Below are 23,202 nucleotides of genomic sequence, written 5' to 3'. Positions count from 1 at the left end.
GAGAAATAATTTTGTCTTACTATATGCAGAAGTTCTTCCTTTCCCTGGTCTCTCAGCAGGGGTGAATAGAGGGGAAAACCCCACAGAAAATTCACTTAATTGTGGGCAATCCATGGAAAAAAAAAGAAACAGGTAGTGATAAAAGAGAATTAAGAGCTGAAAGAGGGAGCTGCTGAAAATCTACACCCTCAGTTTCTTTATGGATGCAGCACAGTGTCTGTGCTGCCCTTGTTCACAGTCTTTCCTGGACAGTCCTGCAGCCTTTTGGTGATACTGACACAGGCTGCCAGGACTTGGTAGCAGGTCTCTGACCTCAGGGAATCCCTCTCAGGTAACTCTCACTCCTTATCACATACCTTCTTTGCCATTTAAATATTCAGCATTTTTTATTAAATATGTCTTTGCTATAACTATCAGAAGACTTTTCTCTGTTGTACTTACTTAAAATGAAAACAGAGTAAGTAGCAATCAGGCACCTATGACTACATCATACATGAACTTGTGTACATTTATGAGTAAATTAAGTTTCAACCAGAAAACCTAAAAGCAGGAACACTTCGTGCTTGGGTTTTACTCCCATAACTCCGGTTTTGAGCTGAGATTAATGAAGTTCCTTTCAGTGAAACAAGTGAAAGCAACAAGAATGGCTGTAATACATGAAGCTGCCCCCAGTGAAGCCCCACCACTTAACTTCTAAGAAATAATGTCAGTGTAAATCATGATGTGATGAATGCTTCACTGAAATGATTCATGCCATATGGTCTGAAGAGCAAAATGGGCACAGTTTATTTTTAAAAGAATAAGAAATAAGAACTTGGAATATTCATTGCTTTGTCCTGCCAGGCTGAACATTTGCTGCAGCAGGGGCCAGACTTACTGCAGGTCTGTCATTTTTTGCTCACTTAATATGTTGCACTAGTTTGTGGCTTCAATCTCATTCATAATGGAATAATGCCTACAAAATTATGACCAGCACTCTGCAGCCTCTCCTGCAAACAAATGCTCACTGGGCACCTAAGAGCTGCATCATCTTCTCATTTTCCCTTAAAAAACCCCAAAAAACCAACAACAGAAATTTCAGATGTGATTAGACTTTACAGTCCCCTGACAGAGCTGAAAGATGCTGGCAATTCCAGGTGTCACTCAGCTTTCCCTTTTGTAAAGCTGCTTATGTTCAATGCCTTTCTTTCTGTATTGTTTTGTATTAATATATTCCATGGGAGACTCCACTTAAGCAAAAAGAAATCAAGGTTCTTTCATAGTCATAATGCTTCTGGACCACTAGGAAAAACAGAGAAACAAATTATTCATATTTATTTAGTGATGCTGAAAGGTGCAAGCACATCTCAATGAAATATTTAGGTCCCACACCTACTACCTCAAAGGTAAATGACAAAACTCAGTAGCTTCAACTATGTGCAATTAAGTCTATAATCTCACAAAGCTAGACTGCCTTATTCATTTTATTCCAACTCAAGGACAGTGAAAAACACCATCTTCTTAGACAAGTACTGGGAAAAGGGTACTAGTGGGTATGTTGCAGTCACTGTGCAAAGTGTCAATGGCTGCCTAGTTCTGCCCTCTCCCATCCCTGTGCCACAAGAAAGTCATTTGAGAGCAGTCCATTTTCAAGGAACTGAACTTTGTATTCTGCAGAATTAATTTATTACTGTGCATAGTTTCTTGAAAGAATTCATTCTGCACTGAGAACTTTGATGTCACTTTCAGGTGGCTTGATTTGGTCTGGAAGATGTTAAAAGGGTGATTCCTAAATCAAATATTTATGATGGGATGACAAGTTCAATTTCAGCACGATAGCCAGTAAATGGATGGGCAGGATCCTTGTAGCTAGTTGAAATTTGTTCAGGTTTGGTGACATGGATGTCACATCATTCACATTGCAAATACTTCATTTGTGAGACTGATGTAACTAAAATATATAGATCAATGTCAACTTGCAGTCTGATTCCACAATGATGTAATGAGGTTCATACTGCCTGGGGTGGCTACTCCTAAATCATCCTTAAAGATAAGAACAAGTTTATGGAAGAATTAAAAGCAATTTAATATTAGCTTTTAACCAAGTAAGCCATACTTGTTTGTTTAAATGACAGCTAGTCTGAAGAGCAGAACCTATTTTTTTTTAATAGGTTAAAAGAATGATTAGCACCTTTTTACAGATTGAAGCTGAACAGACTTATTCTGGATTAAGTTAAATTGATGAAAAAATATCTGTGTAAAGAAGCTATTTCATTGTAGTAAGTAAACCTGTTATTGATGTATTTTAAACTTAATATAAGCTTCTTATATCAACCTAAGTACACACAGAGTGCTGTCTTTTCTCAATCACTTTTAAACTGTGCACATACAGTTCAACATTGCACGTAGGCAAGCTTGGATTAGAGGAAAGCATTTGTCATGTAGTACATTCAACTCCTTCTCCACTCCTGTGATCCCCTCTAGTGGTCAATTAATTGTCTGCTAAATGTTTCTTAGTACTACAAATTACTTGTACCTCTCCTGCATTAAAATGGTGTCTGGCTCCACTCTGTTTGAATTCAAGAGACCTCATTTTTTATTCTTATGCTGTATATGAGAAGGACAAAGCAATGAATCTTTGAAATGCGCAGCTGCTGCATCTGTGGGCAGTTTTATTTTCCCTTCTAGGAGCAGACAGATTGTGCCCACCACAGAGGGAACCCAAAGCCATCTCTGTTGGCAGGGCAGAGCAGGAGGTGATGGCCCTGCTGCAGCAGTCAGCAGGACCCTCTCACCCTGTTCTTGCCATTAGGCTGGCTGAGGATGCCCATTGCAAGCCTGGCAGCGGGAACACTTCTCAAGCGGTTTTGAACAGTGTAACAATTTGTGACTCGTCTTACTCATACAAGTAAATGCTTGAGGTTTACCTACCTCAATAGAAAACTGAGTCATGTATTTTGGTTTTTGTCAAGATTACAGGCAACTTGTAATTTAGAGATTTCATACAGATTGGCAGACCTTTCCCCAAAATTCCCATCTTCACCTTGCTGTACAGACAGACACCGCTGCCATTTTGTATCAATTCCAGCTGATTCAAGGCAGTGCTGATCCAATGCTATCTTCTTTTCCTAATCTTGGCTGTTCACCTTTATTTCTTCCTTGTGCCAGCACCAAGAGGTACTTGACTGCTGAAGGAGACAGCTAACTGGCAGTCCAGTGAAAAAGAAATTCTGACAAAACCTGAAAAGCTCTAGGGCACTGGTGACCCAGCTAAAGTCACACAGGCCTTCTGTTGGAAAGTAATGGCTGTGGAGTGGTGAGTCCTCTTCTTTGGTGTTCTCACTTGTGTGCTTGTGGTTTGATGTTTATGTTTGTATATTGCAAAGGGCATGGGGCAAAGGCAAAAACCACACCCATGGGCATAGATGGTTACAAAATATGTTTTAGCCAGCGTTCTGATGATTCTTTTTCCCTTCTCCAGAGATGGGAAACTCGGGAATGGACATGGAGAAAGCTGTGGACTGCATGAATGGTACCACCATGAGTGAAGCATAAGTGTACAATCACAACCAAAATCATCATTCCATTGTGGGTGACAAGAGACAGTTTGGGAAATTCAGACTTGTCCTCCCTTATACACAGAACATCTCTAGTACACAGAAAATTTGTACAATTTTTCAAGAACATCCTGTGGAATTAAAACAGTGACTCATACACATGCTTGGCTATCATATATATATATATATATGTATGTATGTATGTATGTATGTATGTATGTATGTATATGTATAAACAATGCTATCAAAAGACAGTGGAAGAAATTACTGATTTAGGTGCTTTCCTGTAAAATAAATTAGCAAAATACTTTTATTAGGAATATTTACAGCAAAACACACTGCTGCCATCTACTTGTACCACACAGTATCTCTTAAATTACCAGGTTTCTTTTTACTTTTGATAATGTTATGCTAGTTTCACTTCCAGTTGTTCCCAGTTCTTTGTCAGCCTGCATTATTGACTGATATGAAAACTTCCCAGTTTTGGAGAACTGTATAGTGATGAATCACTCTGGGTGACATACAGCTTTAAAAAAAGGAAAAGAGAAGTGGCTATTTCTGTGCAATTCTGTGTATCTTGTTTTCTCATGCTACAAATTGGATGTTAAGGTTTAAAAAGGAGCAAGAGTTCATGTTCTGAATCTCTGCTCTCAGATCATGCTCCTTCATTTAGAGAAATTATGTTAGCCCATTTGAAACAAAAGCTAATCAAAGTTCTGTCACATGGTACAAGCCAGCTGAGAGCTGTGAAAGAGGTTGCTGAGGTACTGGCACTGATGTACACATATGGTCAACGTAAGTGTGTCAGCCTTCAGGATGCTCTTCCTTCCCCTGACTGCCATAAACAATGTTTTTGATTTCTAGATTACTGTCTGTGCGTGTGGGAGGATGTCATAGCTGTCCTGATTCCCACTTTTTAAAGCTTAGCACTCAATAAAGTACATTTTCTGTTAAACAGAAATAATTCAAAATAGTTGCTTCAAAAATTTTAGAGATTTCATGCATTAAGAACATCTATGTTGTAATTACTTCCATCCAATTGTATGCCTTTCTGATCTTCATCACAGATTTAGCCATTGGATTTTCTGAAGGTCCATATAAGAAAACACTGGTTAAAAAAGGTCAAAAGGGCTGTTGTGGTTTTACATCACCTGGCAACCAAGCAACATGCAACCATTCACTTGCTCCCTCCTTCTCTCCCTCTGGGGAGAGAATCCAAAAATGGAAACACATGTAGGTTAAAAAGTAAAGAGAAAAGGCTAGAAAACTTGTGGGTTGAGGTAAAAGACAGTTTAATACATAAATTAGAAGTTGTGTATGCAAGCAAAGCAAAACAAGGAATTAAGTGACTGCGTCCCATGAGCCCACCGGGAGTGTTCAGCCATCCCCAGGACAAGAGTTAGTTGGGAAGACAAATGCCATCGTCTCCAACTCCAAATATCCCCCCTTATTCCTTTCTTCCCCTGTTTTATATGCTGATCATGATGCCACATGGCCTGGAATATCCCTTTGGAGGTTGGGGTCAGCTGTCCTGGCTGGGCCCCTTTCCAGCACCACCGGTCCCTTCACAGGTGGGGTACTACGAGAGTACGAGAAGCAGAAAAAGCCTTGGCTCTGAAAGCACTGCTCAGCAACAACAGAAACATCTCTGTATTATCAACACTGCTTTCAGCACTCCCCTGAAACACAGTCCCATACCAGTCACAGTGGAGAGAATTCCCTCCACCTCAGCCACAGTCAGCGCAGCAGGGCTGGGGCACCACCCCAGAGTGGAAAATCTACAGGTGCCCGGGAAATACGGCCTGGACCATCTCAGGCAGAATGTCTGAGATGTCACAGAAATAATGCAGAAGTGCAAGCCTCAAAAGCTGCTTTTTTGAACCACGTCCCAGAGGGGCCTTGGGGCAGGGGCGGCAGAGCTCGCTGCCCTGGCATGAGCCTGCATCCCTGCATTTCTCCGGGCGGCCGGTACCCGGCGGAGCGGGCTAGGAGAATGCAGCGGCCAGGGGTTTGGGGCCGCATCCGGAGCACAGCCGCAGGGCCAGGAGGAGACGAGGCGGGCCGAAAGGCAGAGCCGGGCCCCACCGAAGGGTCCCTGCCGGGCACAGGCGGGGCTGGCCCGGGGCGCTCGGCGCCCCCCGGAGCGGGGCCGGCCCGAGGGAGGGGCGGGGGCAGCCCGGGGGCTCCTCCCGGCCGGGGCCGCCGCGCGGCGGAACGCGGCGGCGGGCGCGGGTTGCGGCGGGCCGGTTTGGGGCGGGCACCGCACGGCGCGGCGCCGGCATGAGGGAGCCGCTGCCGGGCCCGGGCATGGAGAGCGACATCTTGGACGCGCTGGAGGCCCTGGGGTAACCGCGGAGCGGCGGCGGCTCCCCTGCGAGGGGAGAGGGCCGCGGGCAGCCCGGCTGGGCGCGGAGCGGGCCGCCGCAGCCGCTGGCGAGAGGCCGGGCCGGAGGCGGGAGCGGAGGGGAGCGCGCATCGGCAGAGGAGCGGGCCCGCGCCGCGGGGGTGCCGGGGCTCGGCGGGCCGGGAGCGGGGCACGGCGGGGCGGTGGGCTCGCCCGGCCGTAGTGCGGGAGGGCAGAGGAGCCCGGGGTGCGCGGCCGTGGTCGGAACCGGGGCGGCCGCCGGAGGCTGGCGGGGCAGCGCCTCGTTCTTTGGTGCCTGCCCACCTCCCGCGATGTGCTTCGGATGGTACGGGGCAAAAACCGTGCAAAATTGAATTTTTAGTTGTGTTATTCCCAGTACTCCAGGGCAGCCAGTTGTTACTGTTAGGAGGAAATTTGACTACACTTAATACTTGAGGTCTTCTCTGTCAGGCGTATTCTTAGAGATCAAAGTCTGTTTTCACATGCACATGTAAAAATGCCCGTCTCGTATTTTCTGACAAGCTATTTTATTTATAAATGACCAAGAACTTTTGGTGTGTTTAAAAAAAGAAGTCTGAATTGTTCCTTGACAAAAGTAATGCAGAAGGATTAATTCATTTAAGTGTAGTTGCTAACCAGCTTACAGTAAAATAATTTGAAAATATGTATATTTTATATTATGTTTACGTCTTATTACTAATATTTATCTACCTGTGCAGGTACACGGGTGCCCTGTTGGAGGAGGAGGCTCTGAAAAAAGCAGCAGAAAATGGATTGTCTTCACCTGAATTTTTTGAGCTTTGCATTTGGTTAGGTTCCCAGATAAAGTCACTTTGTAATATGGAAGAAAGCATCACTGCAACAGATGGTATATGAATGTTAATTTAGTATTTGTTCAGTGGATTTAGACCCATACTGTTCAGCTAATAGTGAAATTACAGTGTTAAAGTTTACGAGAAACCTGAAAGGTAGCCAGACTCAGGCTGATATTTGTATATATGTGGCTCTTAGATTAAGGTCTTCTGTTCTGAAGGCTTGTTTCAAAAGGGGAAAAGAAGGTGATTTAGGGTGGTTTAAAATATATGTAAATGTGAAAAGTACATTCATGCCTGCAGTCATGTTTGTATGGCATAGACTGCAGTGCCGAGTGTTTTCAGCCTGCTGGTCCAACGCACTGTTCCGCTCAGCACCGTGTGTGTGGATACATGAAGCGTTTGGTAGCGCTGCCTGGTTATTTCTGTTGAGGGCTGGAATTTGGCTGAGATTTTATATTACTTAAATTTTCATCAAAAAAGTAGTGGGACTAAAAGCAATCATTGAAAATAATGGGTTCATGACTCCTTGTCACTTCTTCATCAGAAAATTAGTTACATTGACATGCTATTTAGTGACATAAACTGTTCACTTCTTACTGATGGTCATTTGTGTTCATGTCTTCACAGACTGCTGTAGCATTACCTCATTCAAAGCATGAGTTTCGCCCTGTAGTGACACGAGTACAAGATACTATTAGAAAGCAGTAGCTTCCTATAGGACTTTTTTAAGCAAAATATTAACTGGTGGTTAATCTTTGGATTGTTGAAATCTGCAATAGAAGTGTATGTTAAAAAAAATAGGTTGCAGTTTGATGTTTCTGTAAAAAGCCATTATTTGTGCATTTATTTCCATAGGTGTAAAAGATATAGAGAGCTTCCAGCTTGAAATTAGTGGCTTTCTGAGAGAAATGGCTTGTCCGTATTCGTCACTGGTCTCCGGAGACATCAAAGACAGATTAAGAGAGAAGGAAGATTGTCTTAAACTCCTTTGTGAGTAATAGTCATTTTTCCCATTTATAATGCAGTACTTTATCATAACTGCACGATTTACATTGAAGAGTTCTTTATGTGTTTTTAAGTTGATGTGTACAGTCATTACATACTAGCTCAGCATGCATCAACTCACTTGTGCAAAGTGAAAAATAGAGCAGCATTAGAAAGCTGTTTAGCAGAAACTAAAATTTCTTTTAAAAGTGTGGTGCAACCTACTGAGGCCTCCTGATCCCTCTCTTGATGCAGTTGTTCCAGCTCACCTAAACTGAGACCTTGTTTCCTGTTTTGTGAGAGGTTTCAGGGCAGCTTGAACATAAATGCTGCACAATTTGGAGGTGCTGAAATCAGAATTGAGAGAAGGACCATCTAGGTGTAAGTTGGACTTGGAAAAAGAAGTGGCAGCAGGAACCAGTTTGGTAATATGAATTAGGCAAGGAACTTGGGATCTGGTGGCAGAAGGGAGTTGGACAGTTAAATGCAGTGTGTAGACTGAAGATAGGAAGTCAAGTGAGAGGAAATTGAGGTAAAGAATGGGAGACGTACTGACCTGTTCCAGAGAGAACTGAGAAAGTCTCCCTTTTATCATGGTTATTTTACAAATGTGAGATATTGTAGCTGTACTGAGAATGTGGATGCAGAAATGCTTAAGTGTCTCTAAATGTGATTTTTCTCTCTAGTATTTCTAAGTACAGAACTTCAGGCTTTAAAGATACTGCAGAGCAAGAAAATTAAAGGCTCTCACTTGGAAAAGCACAATGAAATTATTCAGGAAGTGCAAGCTATTTGTGATGCACTGGGTCTACCAAATGCCTCATCTTCTGGTATTCCTCCCTTGTTAACCAGTGTGGAACAAAAGGTATGGGCTTTTACATCTTCTCAATATTGCTAAACTGTAAGCACTGTCTCTGTAAGCATTCATCATAGAGTTAAGGGCCCAGCACTCTCACCCATAGAAACCCTCTCTGACAAGTGCAAGAGAATTTTGATTCTGAAAGCTAGCTTAGTGTTTTAAGTTAAACTGGTTTTGTTATGAGGGGAAGTATTTGAGCATTTCCCTGAGGTTGCAATGTACCTGATCAGACATATTTTGCCATGCGAGTTTAAGGTATAAGTTTTCCTCTTACCCATTCAAATGTGCTGTAGCAAGCAGAAAACTTTGGGTAATAACTGATTGTGCATTTATATACCTGTAGTCATTTCTGGAATGTATTTAAATTTAATATCCAAAACTTAAATTAGTCCTTTTTAGTTTATTAATTTCTTAATTGCAACTGTGGATTTGTTGGTGGTATTACCTTAGTTGCAGAAGGGGGTGGAAATGCCTGAATTGCCAGTATTCCGTGAATAAGCCAACTTAAACCTTAGTCAGCAAGATAGTTGTTTCTGTTGTGTCCATCCAGGTTGTAACTCGTGTCACTGATGTGATACTTAATCTGATTTCCTTACTGCAGAATGTAAATAGGCTCTTGGGGTGGAATTTATCCTCTCTGTCAGACAGCTAAAAATTTTGCTCTTCTCTCTCTAGTGTTTGGGGAAAGAGTGATCCCCCCTGTAGGGTCAAATAACAATCCCCTCTGCTTCTGAATCTTTGAATTTAATAATTTGACATTATTGTGCTTGTTTTTTTCATTCTTCCTCATAAACAAGTGGGCAGTTGAACATTCAGAGATTTTGGGCAAAGGGCCTGTTACTTGCATGATTTTCTTACATCTGTCTTCAGTGTGACAAGACAAAACCTTTAATAGGTTAATTTATAAAAGGCATCACCCAGGTGCAAGTGGAACTGCCTATTCCTACTCTATAACTGTACTTGATCTGTGTAGTTCTAAGGAAGTCTTTACATTCAGTAAATATTTTTGAAGGGATGAAGAAACAATTCTAGCACTGTTTTGGGAATGAAAATATCAGAGTTAAAGCTGATGACTAATGGCTTGATTGTGCTGATCTCCCTCTGTAAGTGTTAGCTGTGTTTACATCTATGTGTGCTTCATGGGCTGCAGCTATGGCCTGTGACCTTCCTTGCTCAATTCCTTGCTTCACTTCTCAGGTGCACATTGAGTTTCATCCCATTATAGGGACAGGACTCCAGTTCTGCAGTTGTGGGACAGCAAGACCAGACCTGGAGCACCAGTTTGTTCATACACACATAGTGATATGGAACGTTTTCTTTGAATTGTTGGACACATGGTATCTGCCATCTTTTGCAAAGTCTGACATTTCCTATCAGACAGCATCACAGGCTTGAATTGTGCATAGTGTTGCCATCCCAATGTGTATAAATTGTTACACTTTCAGAAGTACTAAAATGAGCAGAATCTTAAAAGTGTTTTGTCTTTGATTTTGGCTGGGTTTTGTTTGGTTTTTTTTTATTAATTCTGCCTGGACTATTTTCCAATAGTTTTCAGGTCTGTCAGTTCCACAGTGGTTATACCGCTTGTACTCACTTCAGAGCGTAGAAAGGTGGCAAAACTAGTTCATTCATCTTCTGTGACTCCAAATAGTGTAATTTGTTCTCTGAGTGTTTCATCCCTTATGAACAAAGCATTTTTTCCTACCTTGCAGGAGATTTTGTAGAATTTCTGTGATGTGTTTACTTGTCCTTCAACCATTACTTTAATATAGGACAAGTTTGGAGTTATTTTGATAGATGACAGTTAAAGACCTAAACTTAAAGGTTTTAGAAAGGTAGTGCCACCAGCTGAAGTTTATTGGCTTTGTAAACATTTTTTAAAAGCACCATTTTATTACTTATTTTAATATTCACTTGAAATTATATATTTATTTTTCCAAATACTTTTTGGCTTTTGATTTAATTAGATTCTGCATAAAATTGCACTGTTCATATTTAGTATTATATAATTCATAATAGGGACTTACATAATGATCTAGTATCTTTAGTGTATCTGCAACATTTCAACATGTCTGCTCTTTGTCTCTGTCTAGCATCTTCAGCATTGTCAGTAGCTGTGGGAGTAGTTCTGAGAATAGTTTGGCTGTGCAGCAGCAACCTACCAAAGGCCAGATCACACACTTTATTTTGGTATGGAACATTAGAACGTTTATTGTTTTAAGTGATTTTCCAGTTTATTTAAGAGATTAGTATAAAATCAGGATTGCTTTCTTCATTCAAAATGAGTTTTATAGTAGCTCCAACTTTGAATGTACAATCATAATAAGTAGCTTTTGAATCTCCTGTAATTACTTAGGGTAGTGTTTATCAATATACCTAAGAAAATGAGAGATTAATTGACAGTATTACAGCCTTCTATCACTAAGTATATTTTATTATACAGTACTGAAAAACTAATAGTAATTTTTAAGTTGTTTAAGATGGTGTTCCATTGTAAAGTATATTTACAAAGGGAGAATCTAGGAGTCAATCTGAAATTTATCTGAAATTTATTTAGGAGTCAATCTGGAACCAAAACCTCCATAAATTCTAAATGAACATTGATGAAAGATTCAGAGAAGTTCATGCCAGTGTTGTGCTTTGTAACTAGTGCTTACATCTGGCTGTTTTCCAATCAAGATAGTGTGAATTTCACACCTAATTCAAAGTGACGTTCTAATACTGTTTATTTGAAAAAAACTTTTAATGTGATATTATTATTCAAAAGACTTCTGAACTTTCTTTGCCCACATGATTCAAAGTACTTTGCTACTTTTCATAAAGCAGTAGAATGAAAAGAAACTACAAAGGGCTTCTGAACAAACTAAGTCAAAATTAAGCTGACAATAATACTTAAGTGAAATGTGAGAAGAATATTTTTTTTAATATTTGGGTAAAAATCCTAGAATTTATTATTTAAATTAATATGTTTCATTTGTTGATCTGTAGTAATTTTACAGATCTAATGGTGCCTGGACAATAAGGATTAATGTAACTGCAGGGAGCAAGACCGAAGAGTTGTCGTGTTCACCAGACATCAGAGGCAAAGAAAAATGAATTTAAAGTTACATAAATACTGAATTTGTCTGCAGGTATATGAAAGACAGGCTTAAAAATATTTTGTGCTTTAGATTTTAGGTGATCTCTCTGCAACTGTACAGTGCACCTTATGACTAATTAAGGCAACAGTCTTTCCTCAAAGTGTTGCTATTTTAAATTAATAACATGACACCTTTCCACAGGTCAGTTTTTTTCAAAATCTCAAAAAACTCTGGAGGTGCATACATATATGATGTTGTTCGTTGCAAATGGTGTTAAAGGTAAAAATTACGGCTCTGTTTTGACAGAAGATGAGGATATTTAATAAATACATTGAACATGGTAATTAAATGGGAGCTAATTTTTTTTCAGTTGTACAAAATTACAAAACAAATAAGAAATGTCATGTTCAATAAGGATACACTTTATTTTTTAACAGTAGAATAACTGTTAATTTTATGTAGCAAATTTGTATTGGGTATTTTTGTCTCAGATCCAATGGCTTATTTGTTTTCATTTTATATTGAGAGACTGTGTAAGAGACTCCCAAAGCAATCCCATAAATTTTTTGTGTTACCAAGGTCATTGATTACACCTATGTCAAATAGTCAAATATACTTGTCTACGTCTAGTTTAAATTATTTGGTTTTATTTTTACACCCGAATGTGTAAAAACATTGGGATGATTTGGCTATTACAATTTGTTTTGTGTTTCTTTGAGTGTGTTTTCACTGCTCTTCTATCAAGGCACTGCATTTGGTTTTGTTCCCACTTACACGTGCGGACTTCTTTCTGGGTTGTGGTGTGTTTTTTAAACTCCTGCGTATCCTTCTCAATCCAGGGCAACTATCATGTGTGGGAATATGGGTTATAGCATAGATTCTCACATACATTGTATTCTTATCCTCTGGCAGACTCTTGTGTGTCAGAGTTCCTGTGCTCATACCTCTTTCATCAGTCATGGCTGGACAATGTATTCTGCAGCTGTAAGACAGCTCAGCTTATTTCACCATTATATAGCTGTAGGATTTCCCCATAAGCCCTGCTGATGGGAGAGAGGAGTAAGTAGAGATTCACTAATCTGAACATGACTTTACAGTGTGTCAAAAACATAGACCAGTTCATGAGTGTAGACCAGTTAATCAGCGAAGAGATTAACTGTTACTGATTAGTAAAGCTGTGCTCAATAAACATTACGTATGTGTTCTCTTTAACTTGGAAAGAAAACATTGCAGAAATTTAGGGGCAATTCCTCAGTCAGTAAAGGTTTATTTCATTTAGCTTCTCTTGTTTTTTCTAGTTTTGATTTTCATTGATTATCTTCCTTAATTGTTCTCTCTAAACTTCCTTTCACTTTTCAGTTCATGGAAATCAGGAGTAAGCAGTAGTGATTGGCTTGTGATGGCGGAATATGTGGCTTTTGTATATGGAGCCCAACGTTGTGTTTACCTCTTTGTTGTTCTTGCAGCTGCAAACTTGAAATAATTCTAATCTCTAGGTACTATTCAGCATCACTGGCTTTGAGATCATCTTTCACACTCTAACTGTAAATTTCATTGAGGATTTTTCATTTTGTTGTATTAGTTTTTGTTTCAGCAGCTGGTCTCATTTTAATAGACTCTCTTTCAAACTTTGAGGTAATATTTCTGACCTCAGTGATACATGAATAGACACTTCCTGCCCAATACAATTTTTAATTCGTCTGCTGTTCATTCCTTCTTCCGTACTAATTACTCATCTGTTCATCTCTTGTTGTCATACTGATCTTACTCTATTGTTGGTTATTAACCTTTGATTTTGATCTTCAAACATTTATTCAAATTCCAACATAGTTTGTGCTTCGGTGTATTTGCATATGGCACCGTGTACATGATTCATTAAAAAAAAACTGGCTACATGCAGAAGACAGACAACCTATGAATGTTTTTTTCTAAAGAAAAAGGTTATAGAAAAGCAAGAATTATCAGAGAATAAGGAGTATTGGGATAAGTATGGTACATGGAACTGAACTTCACCCCTTATTGTAACCTCTTTTGATATGAGTGGAATACACTAATTAGATTGCCACTTTTCAGATACTGCTAGGCTGTCTTTTCTGATAGAGTCAAAACAGTGTTTTCCCTTTATTTGTTGACTGCACAATATATTTACCTCAGTCTTTTTCTGGGATATTGTGTTTTTAACCTGCCAGAGTGCTGCTCAGCAGTGATGTAAAAAGAACAAAAATGTTGGTTTTCACAGAAAATTAGAGATCAGATGTTTTTCTTCATATACACACACACACAAAAAAAAAAAAAAAAAGAGATAATTATAAAAATCCTGCCATTTGAGAGTTGATTTTCTAAGTATTTCTTTTAAAAATTAACTAGGTGCTTCAGAATTTGGTTTCTGACTTATGGATTTTTTTTTGTTTTCATAGCAGTCATTAGAGGTGATATTTCTGTAACATGTGAAGCTCAAAAGTGAGCTTTGAACCATGCCTTTGTGACAAATGTAATGTAAATGCCTGTGTGCCCGCATGAAGTCTTACAATCCTTGCAAATATATCTAATGGCTGTCCCCAGTTACAGGTTTTACTGTAGATCATGCATTACCTTAATCCTTCCTTTGACATATAAAAGAAAATAAATTCTAGTTTTACTCATCTTGCTTGGTTCCTCATGGTTATTTACTAAAGCAAATAAAGATGTAGTTCTCTCCATCAGACTGTGCAAAACTTGCAGGAACAATAATATGCATGCATTCAACTCCAGCTGAAAAATCAGTTGGATTATGTTCAAGCAATGTACAAGTGTTGTGGGCATTCATGGTAATGTTTGTAGAAGAGCTTTCCCAAAGGAAGTTCACTCAAAAAGAGGAGGTAGAGAATTCTTGTAATGAGAGGAGAACACAGTGGTGTTTGAAAGGTAGAGAGAGTGTATTTCATCTCTAATTGAGGGCAAAAACTAGTGGAAGAAGTATGAGCAAATTTGATTTGAAGTGAATGCAAAAGCTTTAAACATAATGTTAGCTGGAACCAGGTATAGGATTAAAATAAAATTAATGAGAAAGAATGACTGCCTGCCTGTCATATCTCCTGGCTTTCTTAATAATACCCATCACCAGATTTTTTTGTAGCCCAATGTAACATTTGGCAACACAACTCCAAACTTCCAATTGTTGTCATTGCAACACTTAATAGTATCTAAAATGAGTAATTTAGCTAGTCCTACTTCCTGTATGCACTTGATAAATTTGCTATATAACTATTGTTCTGTTAATGGGAGGACAAGTGATGTGCCATAAAATGTAATGAGATTGTAGCAAATTTTGCTGAAATAAATCTAAATATTGTTTGTATTCTGAGATGTATGTGGTTTTTTTCAGGTGAAGGACATTCTCTCAAAAGTTAAAAATAACTATGTGGGGAAATCACTGCTAACAAAACCTCTGAACTCTGACCAAGTGGTAAAGAAGTTTCTCCATTTCTTTTCAGTATTTAACAGGATGGTCAAAATAAATGCATATGGCTTCATTTAACTTTGCCTTTTTACAGTCACTGTTCTATTGCTGAATATTAATACTGAAATTCAATTGCTATATGCTAACAGTGATAATCAGATAATTCCAGAATTGTCATTATAAAACAGACCTTGTGTTGATTCTTCCATTGTTCATTTTCAAATAATTTTGTACATGCATACTACTGTAGCATTACACAGATGCTATGTAGTTTAAAGTGGTTACCTCAGGATAGACATGTTAGTTAATGGATGGGGTTAAGTTTGAATTGACCCCTATAACTTTATGTATTTGTCTGTTTGAATTTCTTATTGTAACACTGCAGGAAAGATTGGAAAAAATCAATGATGCTCTTTGTAGTGAGTACGAGTGTCGACGGCGGATGTTGATGAAGAGGCTCGATGTGACTGTGCAGTCTTTTGGCTGGTCTGATAGAGCAAAGGTAAACTTGATGTATTTTTTGCTTCCTGTAGGTGGGAGTCTGCTGCTGTTCCCCAAGTCTTCCTACAGAATATGCATGCCATGGAAATACACAAATACACTTCCATCACTGTTACCTGTTTTTCAGCCTGTTCTGATCTCAAGCTGTAATATCCAAATCCTAGGTATTGAAGAAGGGGATGAATTTAATAAGGTGGCACAGTCTGTCCTTTGTGACTGTTTGCAGCTTCACAATTAGAAATTTTAGCATCCTTTGTTGGGGTTCCTCACTTTGATTAAAGTTTCCATCTCCCTATTTTCTGTATCTAACACCCTCCAAAGAAGTAAACTAGGAGGGAGCCTCTGCACCTTATCTGATGCAAAAGTAAGACAAACACTGGGCCTTAACATAGACTGGTATAAAGTCTGAGAGGTTACAGTGACTGCCCCCTATCTTGGATTCAGTGCTATTAGATGAACAGCTGTTTGACTGAACAGGTTATTTGAATACTAGCTTGCATGAGAAAATCACACAGTTGTTTGTTTTCCTTCAGGTCACTAAAAATTCCAAAGCACTCCTCTGTATTTGTTCTGCTGGTATTGCTTTAATTGTGATAATTTCATTTGTACTATTTCCTAGAACTCTGTATATTTAAAAAATAGTCACAGTATTTCCGAGCTGGAGATATATCTTATTTGTATCCCAAAGAGTAGGAGAGTAGGAAGATAAGACACACAAAGTTCGTCATTTGATGAAGGCACATGCAAAAAGCTGGAGGTAGATGGTTTTGTTCATTAGCAGCAAGAACAGCTTTCCTTCAAAGGTTTCTTTAGAAAGCTTAAGATGAATAAATCTTGGAAAGCTTACTGAAAGTATGGATTGTTACAAGTCTTTCTGACATCACAATATGTCATTGACACATGCAGAATTAACCACATGAAGTTCACTAAGTATCACTGGAACACAAGTCTAGGTGCTGCTGTGCTGCATTGGAATAACTCACTGTTTTATTTCTGAAGGGGTTGTGAATGCTTTTATGCTGCAAGAAAGGAAAAGGGGGGCATTTAGCTCAGAGAAGCCAGATGTCCCTTCTTGAATAACTTCCTTACAGCTGTACCAATACAATTAGGTATCTTCAAATTTAAAGTATACTTCTAAAATTTAATTGATGTGACTGATCACTAATTTAAGCAGACTTTGTCACTTGCTATTGTTCCATTCAAGCAATCTGAAAAGCAATGAATGCCCTTTTGAAATAGAACAATAGTTTAAAGAGATTTTTGATGATAAAGCAGTCAGATGATTAGTTTTCCTGTCTTATAAAGACTGTTGATGTGAAATATATGCAGTTACAGAAATAACCAGGTTACATACTAATTAAAAATAACATACTGTTTCAAATCTCTTTTTTTCCCCCATATTTCTCTTTATGGATGTTCATAACTTCTTTGAGAAGGTTTTGGGGATTGAAAATGTTCTGGCATTGATATAATTTGAGTTGTTGTGGGTTTTTTTTAAGCCAAGAGACATATTGTTGTCTCTTTAAAATTTGTTAGCTTGCTTTTTTTTCCCCACCATTAAATAGATATTGATACATTTCTCTGCTTTTGATGGTGTGGCATTTTGGGGATTTTTTTATTTGGGTTTTTATAACTTGTTCAGCCTCCAAGAGGGCTAAGTTTGCAGACTGAAATGGTTCACAAATTATGGAGTAATTACCTAGCAGAACAGTCTTGTAAAGGTTCAGCATGTATTGTCTGGTCTAGTCAATATTAAATGCTTTATTTCACTCTGAAGGTTATTCTAGATTTTCCCAGAAGGTATATTTATTTTTCATTTCTGCTAAATAAATGAAGCATCAGATTATGCTTGGAAAAAATCTAATGTTGTCTCTTTCTCAGTTTTGCTGCATTGATGTATTTTCTGTTTTTTTCCACAAGTTTGCCTTATGTTGAAGCTGGTCTGTTTTCATCATGTTTAGAAGCAATCCATTGAATATGGTTATATAAAGCTTTTGAGAGAGCAGTGTGGACTCCTTAAGTTTTAGTCTGTAGACATGTTGGAAGGCATTAAAGAATCTGTTTGATGCCAGTGGATAGAGGAGTTTCTTTTGTACTGGTGCTAAGTTTCAGCATCAATTAAACATAGTTAGCAGCACTTTCTGTGTAATAGCTCCACCAACAGGAAGAGAACTGCTGATAACTGGCACTATGCTTTGTAATATAGTTTGTATTTTTGGAAGCTACATCTTGTGTTCAGAGTGAAACTTACTGAGACCAGCACATGAGTTATAGTAAGTCTGTTGGCGTGTTTGGTACTTGGCAAGTAAGTTGTGTTTGGTGTTACCCTTTAGGTAAAAACAGATGAAATAGCACGGATCTATCAGCCCAAGCGCTATGCGCTGTCTCCAAAGTCCACCATTACATTAGCTCACCTGCTTGCTGCTCGCGAGGATTTGTCCAAGATCATAAGAACAAGTAGTGGGTCCACACGGGAGAAGACAGCCTGTGCTATCAACAAGGTATGCTTTTCTGGCATGTGATAAATGGGCACGGGCATTTCCAGACCTCTCAAGAGGAATTCTGGAATTCCACTGCTTTTGCTTGGTACCTTCATTTCATTTTTTCCATTGAAGAAAGGAAGGTTTGCAGTATTCCAGTAAACATTGTAGAAAGTCCTTTTTTTTATCTTCCTAGACAGTCAGTCATGCAACATGATGCAACAGTGTAGATGAGGTGGAAAAGTGGGGGGGTGTATGTGTGTGTAAATGACCTCTTGAGTTCAGTGGAACTGCACACCTCAAGGATACCTATAAGTATTTGTGGTATGAGTTCCTGAGCTACCTTGCCAGGATATTATTGTTTGGTTTGTAAACCCACTTCTCTAGTTCATCAGTGTGTTATAAATCACAAAAGTTTCTGTAGAAATGTCACCAGCCAAATTTTCTGGTTTGGCTGCAGTAATGAATCAACATTTTGCTGTTTTCTTGTATGTGATAAAAGCTGAATCTTGTGAGTAGTGACATATGAGTTTCACCATTCAAGTGATGACTAAACTTGATTTTATTGATTCCGTATTTACAGATTTTTCTAATGTTTTTTGCCTCATATAGATACTCTTTCATATGTTTTGATCCTTAACACTCTGAAATTTCTTAATTATTGTAGGATCTAAGAGAAAGGTGGGTTTTTTTTTCTTGAGAGGACTTTAGTTGGAATGCCTGGGACTGATCATGAAATGTTAACATTGATCACATGGTGTTTAGGAAATACAAAAGCAACAACAAAAAGACCTACTTGGCTACATGTTTGTTCTTCGTAGATGTTTGTTTTGTATAACTTTGTCCAGTGCATTTTCTCTTTTTATACACTGAGTAATACTTGCCATAGTCAAGCCTTTTTTTTTCCCTTTTATTGGAAGTGTTACTGCAGCATGTTTTGTTTATTCAGGCTCTTTACTGAGTGTCAGTAGTTTCTGATTTTAGGCAGACTGGTGTGCCTTTGAGAACTGCACATCAGTGTCAGTTGGTTTTTTTTGTTGGCTAATTTGAACTTTAACTTTGAAATTGAAGTAGAAGAACCACATCATAAAGGGTCTTTTCTGTATGAATTTATATGTGTATTTGTATATATGATATGTGTATATATTGCTTATTGCAATACTAATACTTCAGGTGTGCCGTGTTCTTCATAAAAAATTCACAAAAGTAATATGAGCCACCTAGCTGCAGTTATTTCTGTTTTAGAGGTGAAAAATGAGAACATTTTCAGAGTTCTGTTGTGGTGTTATAAGGACAGGAGATAGTGATTCTGCTGTCAAGCACTGCACTGAGAGGCAGTGTCTCTTCAAGTTATTGCTACTATTTTTTAACTGTGAAAATGACCTATTTTCCCATACAGGTTCTGATGGGGAGGGTCCCTGACCGTGGAGGCAGACCAACAGAAATTGAACCACCTCCTCCTGAAATGCCTCCATGGCAAAAAAGACAAGAAGGTGGTGGAAGAGGTGGCTGGGGAGGTGGTGGTGGTGGTGGTGGAAGGGGTAACTGGGGGGGTGGAGGGGGCAGAGGAGGAGGAGGTGGAGGTTTCAGAGGTGGTGGAAGAGGTGGGGGTGGCTACCAGGGTGGGGGTGGCTACCAGGGTGGGGGTGGCTACCAGGGTGGGGGTGGCTACCAGGGTGGGGGCGGCTACCAGGGTGGAGGTGGCTACCAGGGTGGGGGTGGCTACCAGGGTGGAGGTGGCTACCAGGGTGGAGGTGGCTTCCAAGGTGGCAGGGGAGGTTATGGTGGCAGGGGAGGCTATGGTGATCCATATGGTGGAAGGGGAGGGGGAGGATACCGAAGATACTAGAGCACTGTACATCTTAACAGAACAACTGGCAGAATATAGTGGTGGTGTTTACTGGTACTAGGAATTTAGATTTGTTGACTTGGGTTTAGGTTAGAATTAAGTATGACCATATGAGTAATTTCATTAGACCAACCGATGTTCTGAGTTCTCTTAGTTAACTGAAGTTTTATACTGAAATCTGATGACTGAAGTCCTTGTTTTTCGTACTGCTTATATGGTGTTTTTTATTATGTCATTTTATTTAAAATAAGTCTCATAAAACTGAATAAAACACTTTGTAAACAAACAAAAATGTATTAATGGTCAGACCTCTCCAGTTATTGCATGTTGTATGTCTACCCTCTTGCTCCAAAATGTTGTGTAGATAAAACAAAGTAGGCCTAAGAACTGGATGAAACCACTTTTAAAAGACTCAAGAATGCTGCTTTCAGGCTTATTCTCTTCATGTCATTGTTCTTCAATCATAGTTTTCATGAAAATTAATTCATTAATTCACTCATGTAAATGAATTTTAATTTCAAATGTTAAAGTCCTTAAGGCTTTGATCAAAATTACTCAATTAGATTTGATTATTCTTGTAGAACTGCACATTATAGTAATAGTATGAATTAATACTCTGCACAAATTAATCAAATCAGGTTATTTTTTATGTTCATAATGTATCAAACACTCTTTAATGGTCAGAGCATGTGATGACTGTAAAGTCATCATAGTGAGTTTTGATTGTGTCTTATTTTCATTTTACCTGTTTTCCATTGTGGATGTTTCATGAAAAAATTTTAAAATCAGATTGGGCAGAAAAGCTGCAGCCATCATTTCTGGTATGAATTCATGTGTATATCCTTGTGTATCAGCTTTGAGACACAAAATTTAAATAAGCTGAGCTTTATAAGAAAGAACATGACATTTCTTCTCATCTTTTTTACTTTCCCATTGTTTTTTTTTTTAATTATTCTATTCTCCCTTACCTTTTCTCAGTGATTTCTCTCTCTGCCAACCTAAAAGAAGCCCTGTGTTGACATGGTATGGGTGGGTGCCTTGTCCATTACATACACTGTTAGTCTAGAAGGAGTTAGCTGCCATACCATCATGGCTGTAAATAGATGCAGAGAGGAATTAAATTTAGAACTGTCACTTAAAAAGTCACTTCCTGCTGCCCAATATCTTTTAGATCTCCCGTGTTGTGAGGCCGCTCCTGAAAACAGAGGTAGAAAGGGGGTGCCGCCTGAGTTGGTTCTCATGACAGCGTTTATCAGGGTCAGGTCACTACAGAGAGATTCAGGAAGGCATCTGATTAACCTTGTGTGTCAGATGACTAAATAGCACAGTGGTCTTGAAGCACTTGTAATTGTAGGCATAACTGCAGGTTGAACTTTTAGATTTGATTTTGGATTTATGTTCCTCAGTTACAAGTTCTTTCTGCACAAGTTTCCTATTGGTGTCCATTGGGACACTTTAAACATGTTTTGGTTTTTTTTTACCTTCATGAACATACATATCATGTCCTGTTTCATTGGTAACTTCATGCATGAATGTAAAGTTCTGTTCCAAATCAAATTATCTTTCAAAAGGTTTTCTTCTGTTATTTCCTCTTTCATCAGTTTGCTTGAGAATGCTGCTTCTAATGCCCCGGTATGGCATTACCGGGGCTTTAGGGTCACAGCAGGTGCCTGATAAAAAGCAGCAGAAATTTTGCTTGCTAGAACATGTTAGCTGGGATGTGAACTTTTGCAGTAATGGTTTCATGTCACCCTACTGCTAGCACTGTAGTTCCTTTGCCAAATTTTTATTATGCTTCTTACTGGCCTAAGCTCTTGGCAGCCTCTGCAGTCATTATGGAGAGACACATGGGAGCACAGTACTGGTTCTCTTGATTCTGAGTTTGGTTTTTGCCTAACGCTCTGCAATAGCTCCCAAACCAATGACTTACCAAATGAGGCTGCTGGCCTTGGAGCCAAGTGTTGCTCAGCAAAGGAGTAGAGAGCAGCTTTTTAACAACCAAAGCTTTAAGATTAAATCTGTTTGCTCATCCCAGTGTTACTTTTTGCTACAGATAATCAGCAGTCAAACGTGTGGCTTCATCAAGGAACTACACTCAGAAAAACAAATCACTTATCTATGCTTAAAGGTTTCATTAGTCTTAGGATGCAAGATTGCAGCAGTTTAGTTAGATTGTTGTAACTGCAGATGTAGATGTGCCTTGGTGTTTTACGCTCATCAGTCTATCCTGTTAGTAGGCAGGACAGGTTCTGAATGAAGTAAATCATCAAGTGAAGCAGATACATGCCCACTTCAATTCTAAATCAAATTATTTCAGTATCATATTTCAGTTATGTGTATGTAGACCATATAAAATATGGAAATACAAACAGGCTGGAGATTTTCTTTTTTCATCTGGCCATGTCAGTTTTTCTTAAATAACTTGAAAATGTGAAGCCAGTAGTTAAAAAATAAAGTAAGCACCACCATATTTCATGGAGGTATCCTTTGCTGTCCTTTTGTCAGAATGTATGCTTTTAATTTCTTAAACAATGCAATAACACCATGAAAGTAATTGATTTAAACCTCAAGTTTTGTCTTGAAAAAAAGTATTTTCAAAAATTCTGTTGTAAGTAAAAGATCTTCATATATATGTTTGTGAACATTTTTGTGTTTATTCGCACTTAAGGAATACCTAAGTTAATATTGTTTAGTTTGTTGAAGATCTGAAAAAAAAAGGCTGGGGATTTTTTTCAGGAATTGAGAGAGACGCTCTTGTCAACAGCTGTAAACACTGAGGAATAAAGTACTGTATTTGCAATTATTTGCATCATCTCTTGTCTATTGTGATTTGGATCCACTATCATATGTTCCTCTTTTGTTTGTAAGAAGGCATTTCTGCTGGTGATATACAATAGTGGCGAAACTTACTTTTTATGGTAATGGAAATAACATGTATTTTGACCAAAATGGAGAAGGCAATAGATAACTTTATAGAAAAATTTTAACAGGGAAGGTAAGTCACAAGTCTGGGATTTTGTCTGGGATTACTAAGGAATCTCAGTTACATTTTATCTTACTGAAAAAAGATTTAAAAGCATAGTGATCTATATGATCACTGCTTTTGTCTTTACATAAACTAAGGAAATATTCTCCAATTACTTCTCAAGTTTTAATTTATTACTTTCTATAATTATGAAAAAAAACCACAACTTGTTTTGCATAAGACTAGAGCAGATATGCCATAAAATAGGAGTTTCACCTCTTGTTGTCTTCCCTCACATGATTGAAGATAACTGAATGGATGCCCATTTC

General features: G+C 38.7%; 1 protein-coding gene across 1 annotated transcript; it reads left to right on the top strand.

The window, feature by feature from the left end:
• Positions 1 to 5,693: 5,693 nt before the first annotated feature.
• Positions 5,694 to 22,711, top strand: FAM98B (family with sequence similarity 98 member B). The gene is made up of 8 exons (XM_030274555.4): positions 5,694 to 5,881; positions 6,621 to 6,769; positions 7,572 to 7,706; positions 8,387 to 8,565; positions 15,004 to 15,084; positions 15,464 to 15,580; positions 17,913 to 18,080; positions 19,459 to 22,711. The coding sequence occupies exons 1-8, from the start codon at positions 5,817 to 5,819 to the stop codon at positions 19,906 to 19,908; spliced, it is 1,344 nt and encodes a 447-aa protein (XP_030130415.4). The 5' UTR covers positions 5,694 to 5,816; the 3' UTR covers positions 19,909 to 22,711.
• Positions 22,712 to 23,202: the final 491 nt, after the last annotated feature.

The sequence above is a fragment of the Taeniopygia guttata genome, chromosome 5 (assembly GCF_048771995.1).
Source record: "Taeniopygia guttata chromosome 5, bTaeGut7.mat, whole genome shotgun sequence".
NCBI classification, from domain to species: Eukaryota; Metazoa; Chordata; class Aves; order Passeriformes; family Estrildidae; genus Taeniopygia; species Taeniopygia guttata.
The sequence above is the reverse complement of the archived record's forward strand: the minus strand, read 5'-3'. Positions and strand labels throughout refer to the sequence as shown.

Bases quoted from the DNA above. Each gene is read 5' to 3' on its own strand.
- FAM98B (XM_030274555.4), top strand. From the start codon at position 5,817: ATGAGGGAGCCGCTGCCGGGCCCGGGCATGGAGAGCGACATCTTGGAC. The intron at 5,882-6,620 runs GTAACCGCGGAG...CTACCTGTGCAG, and splicing joins GACGCGCTGGAGGCCCTGGG to GTACACGGGTGCCCTGTTGG. The intron at 15,581-17,912 runs GTAAACTTGATG...GTTACCCTTTAG, and splicing joins GCTGGTCTGATAGAGCAAAG to GTAAAAACAGATGAAATAGC.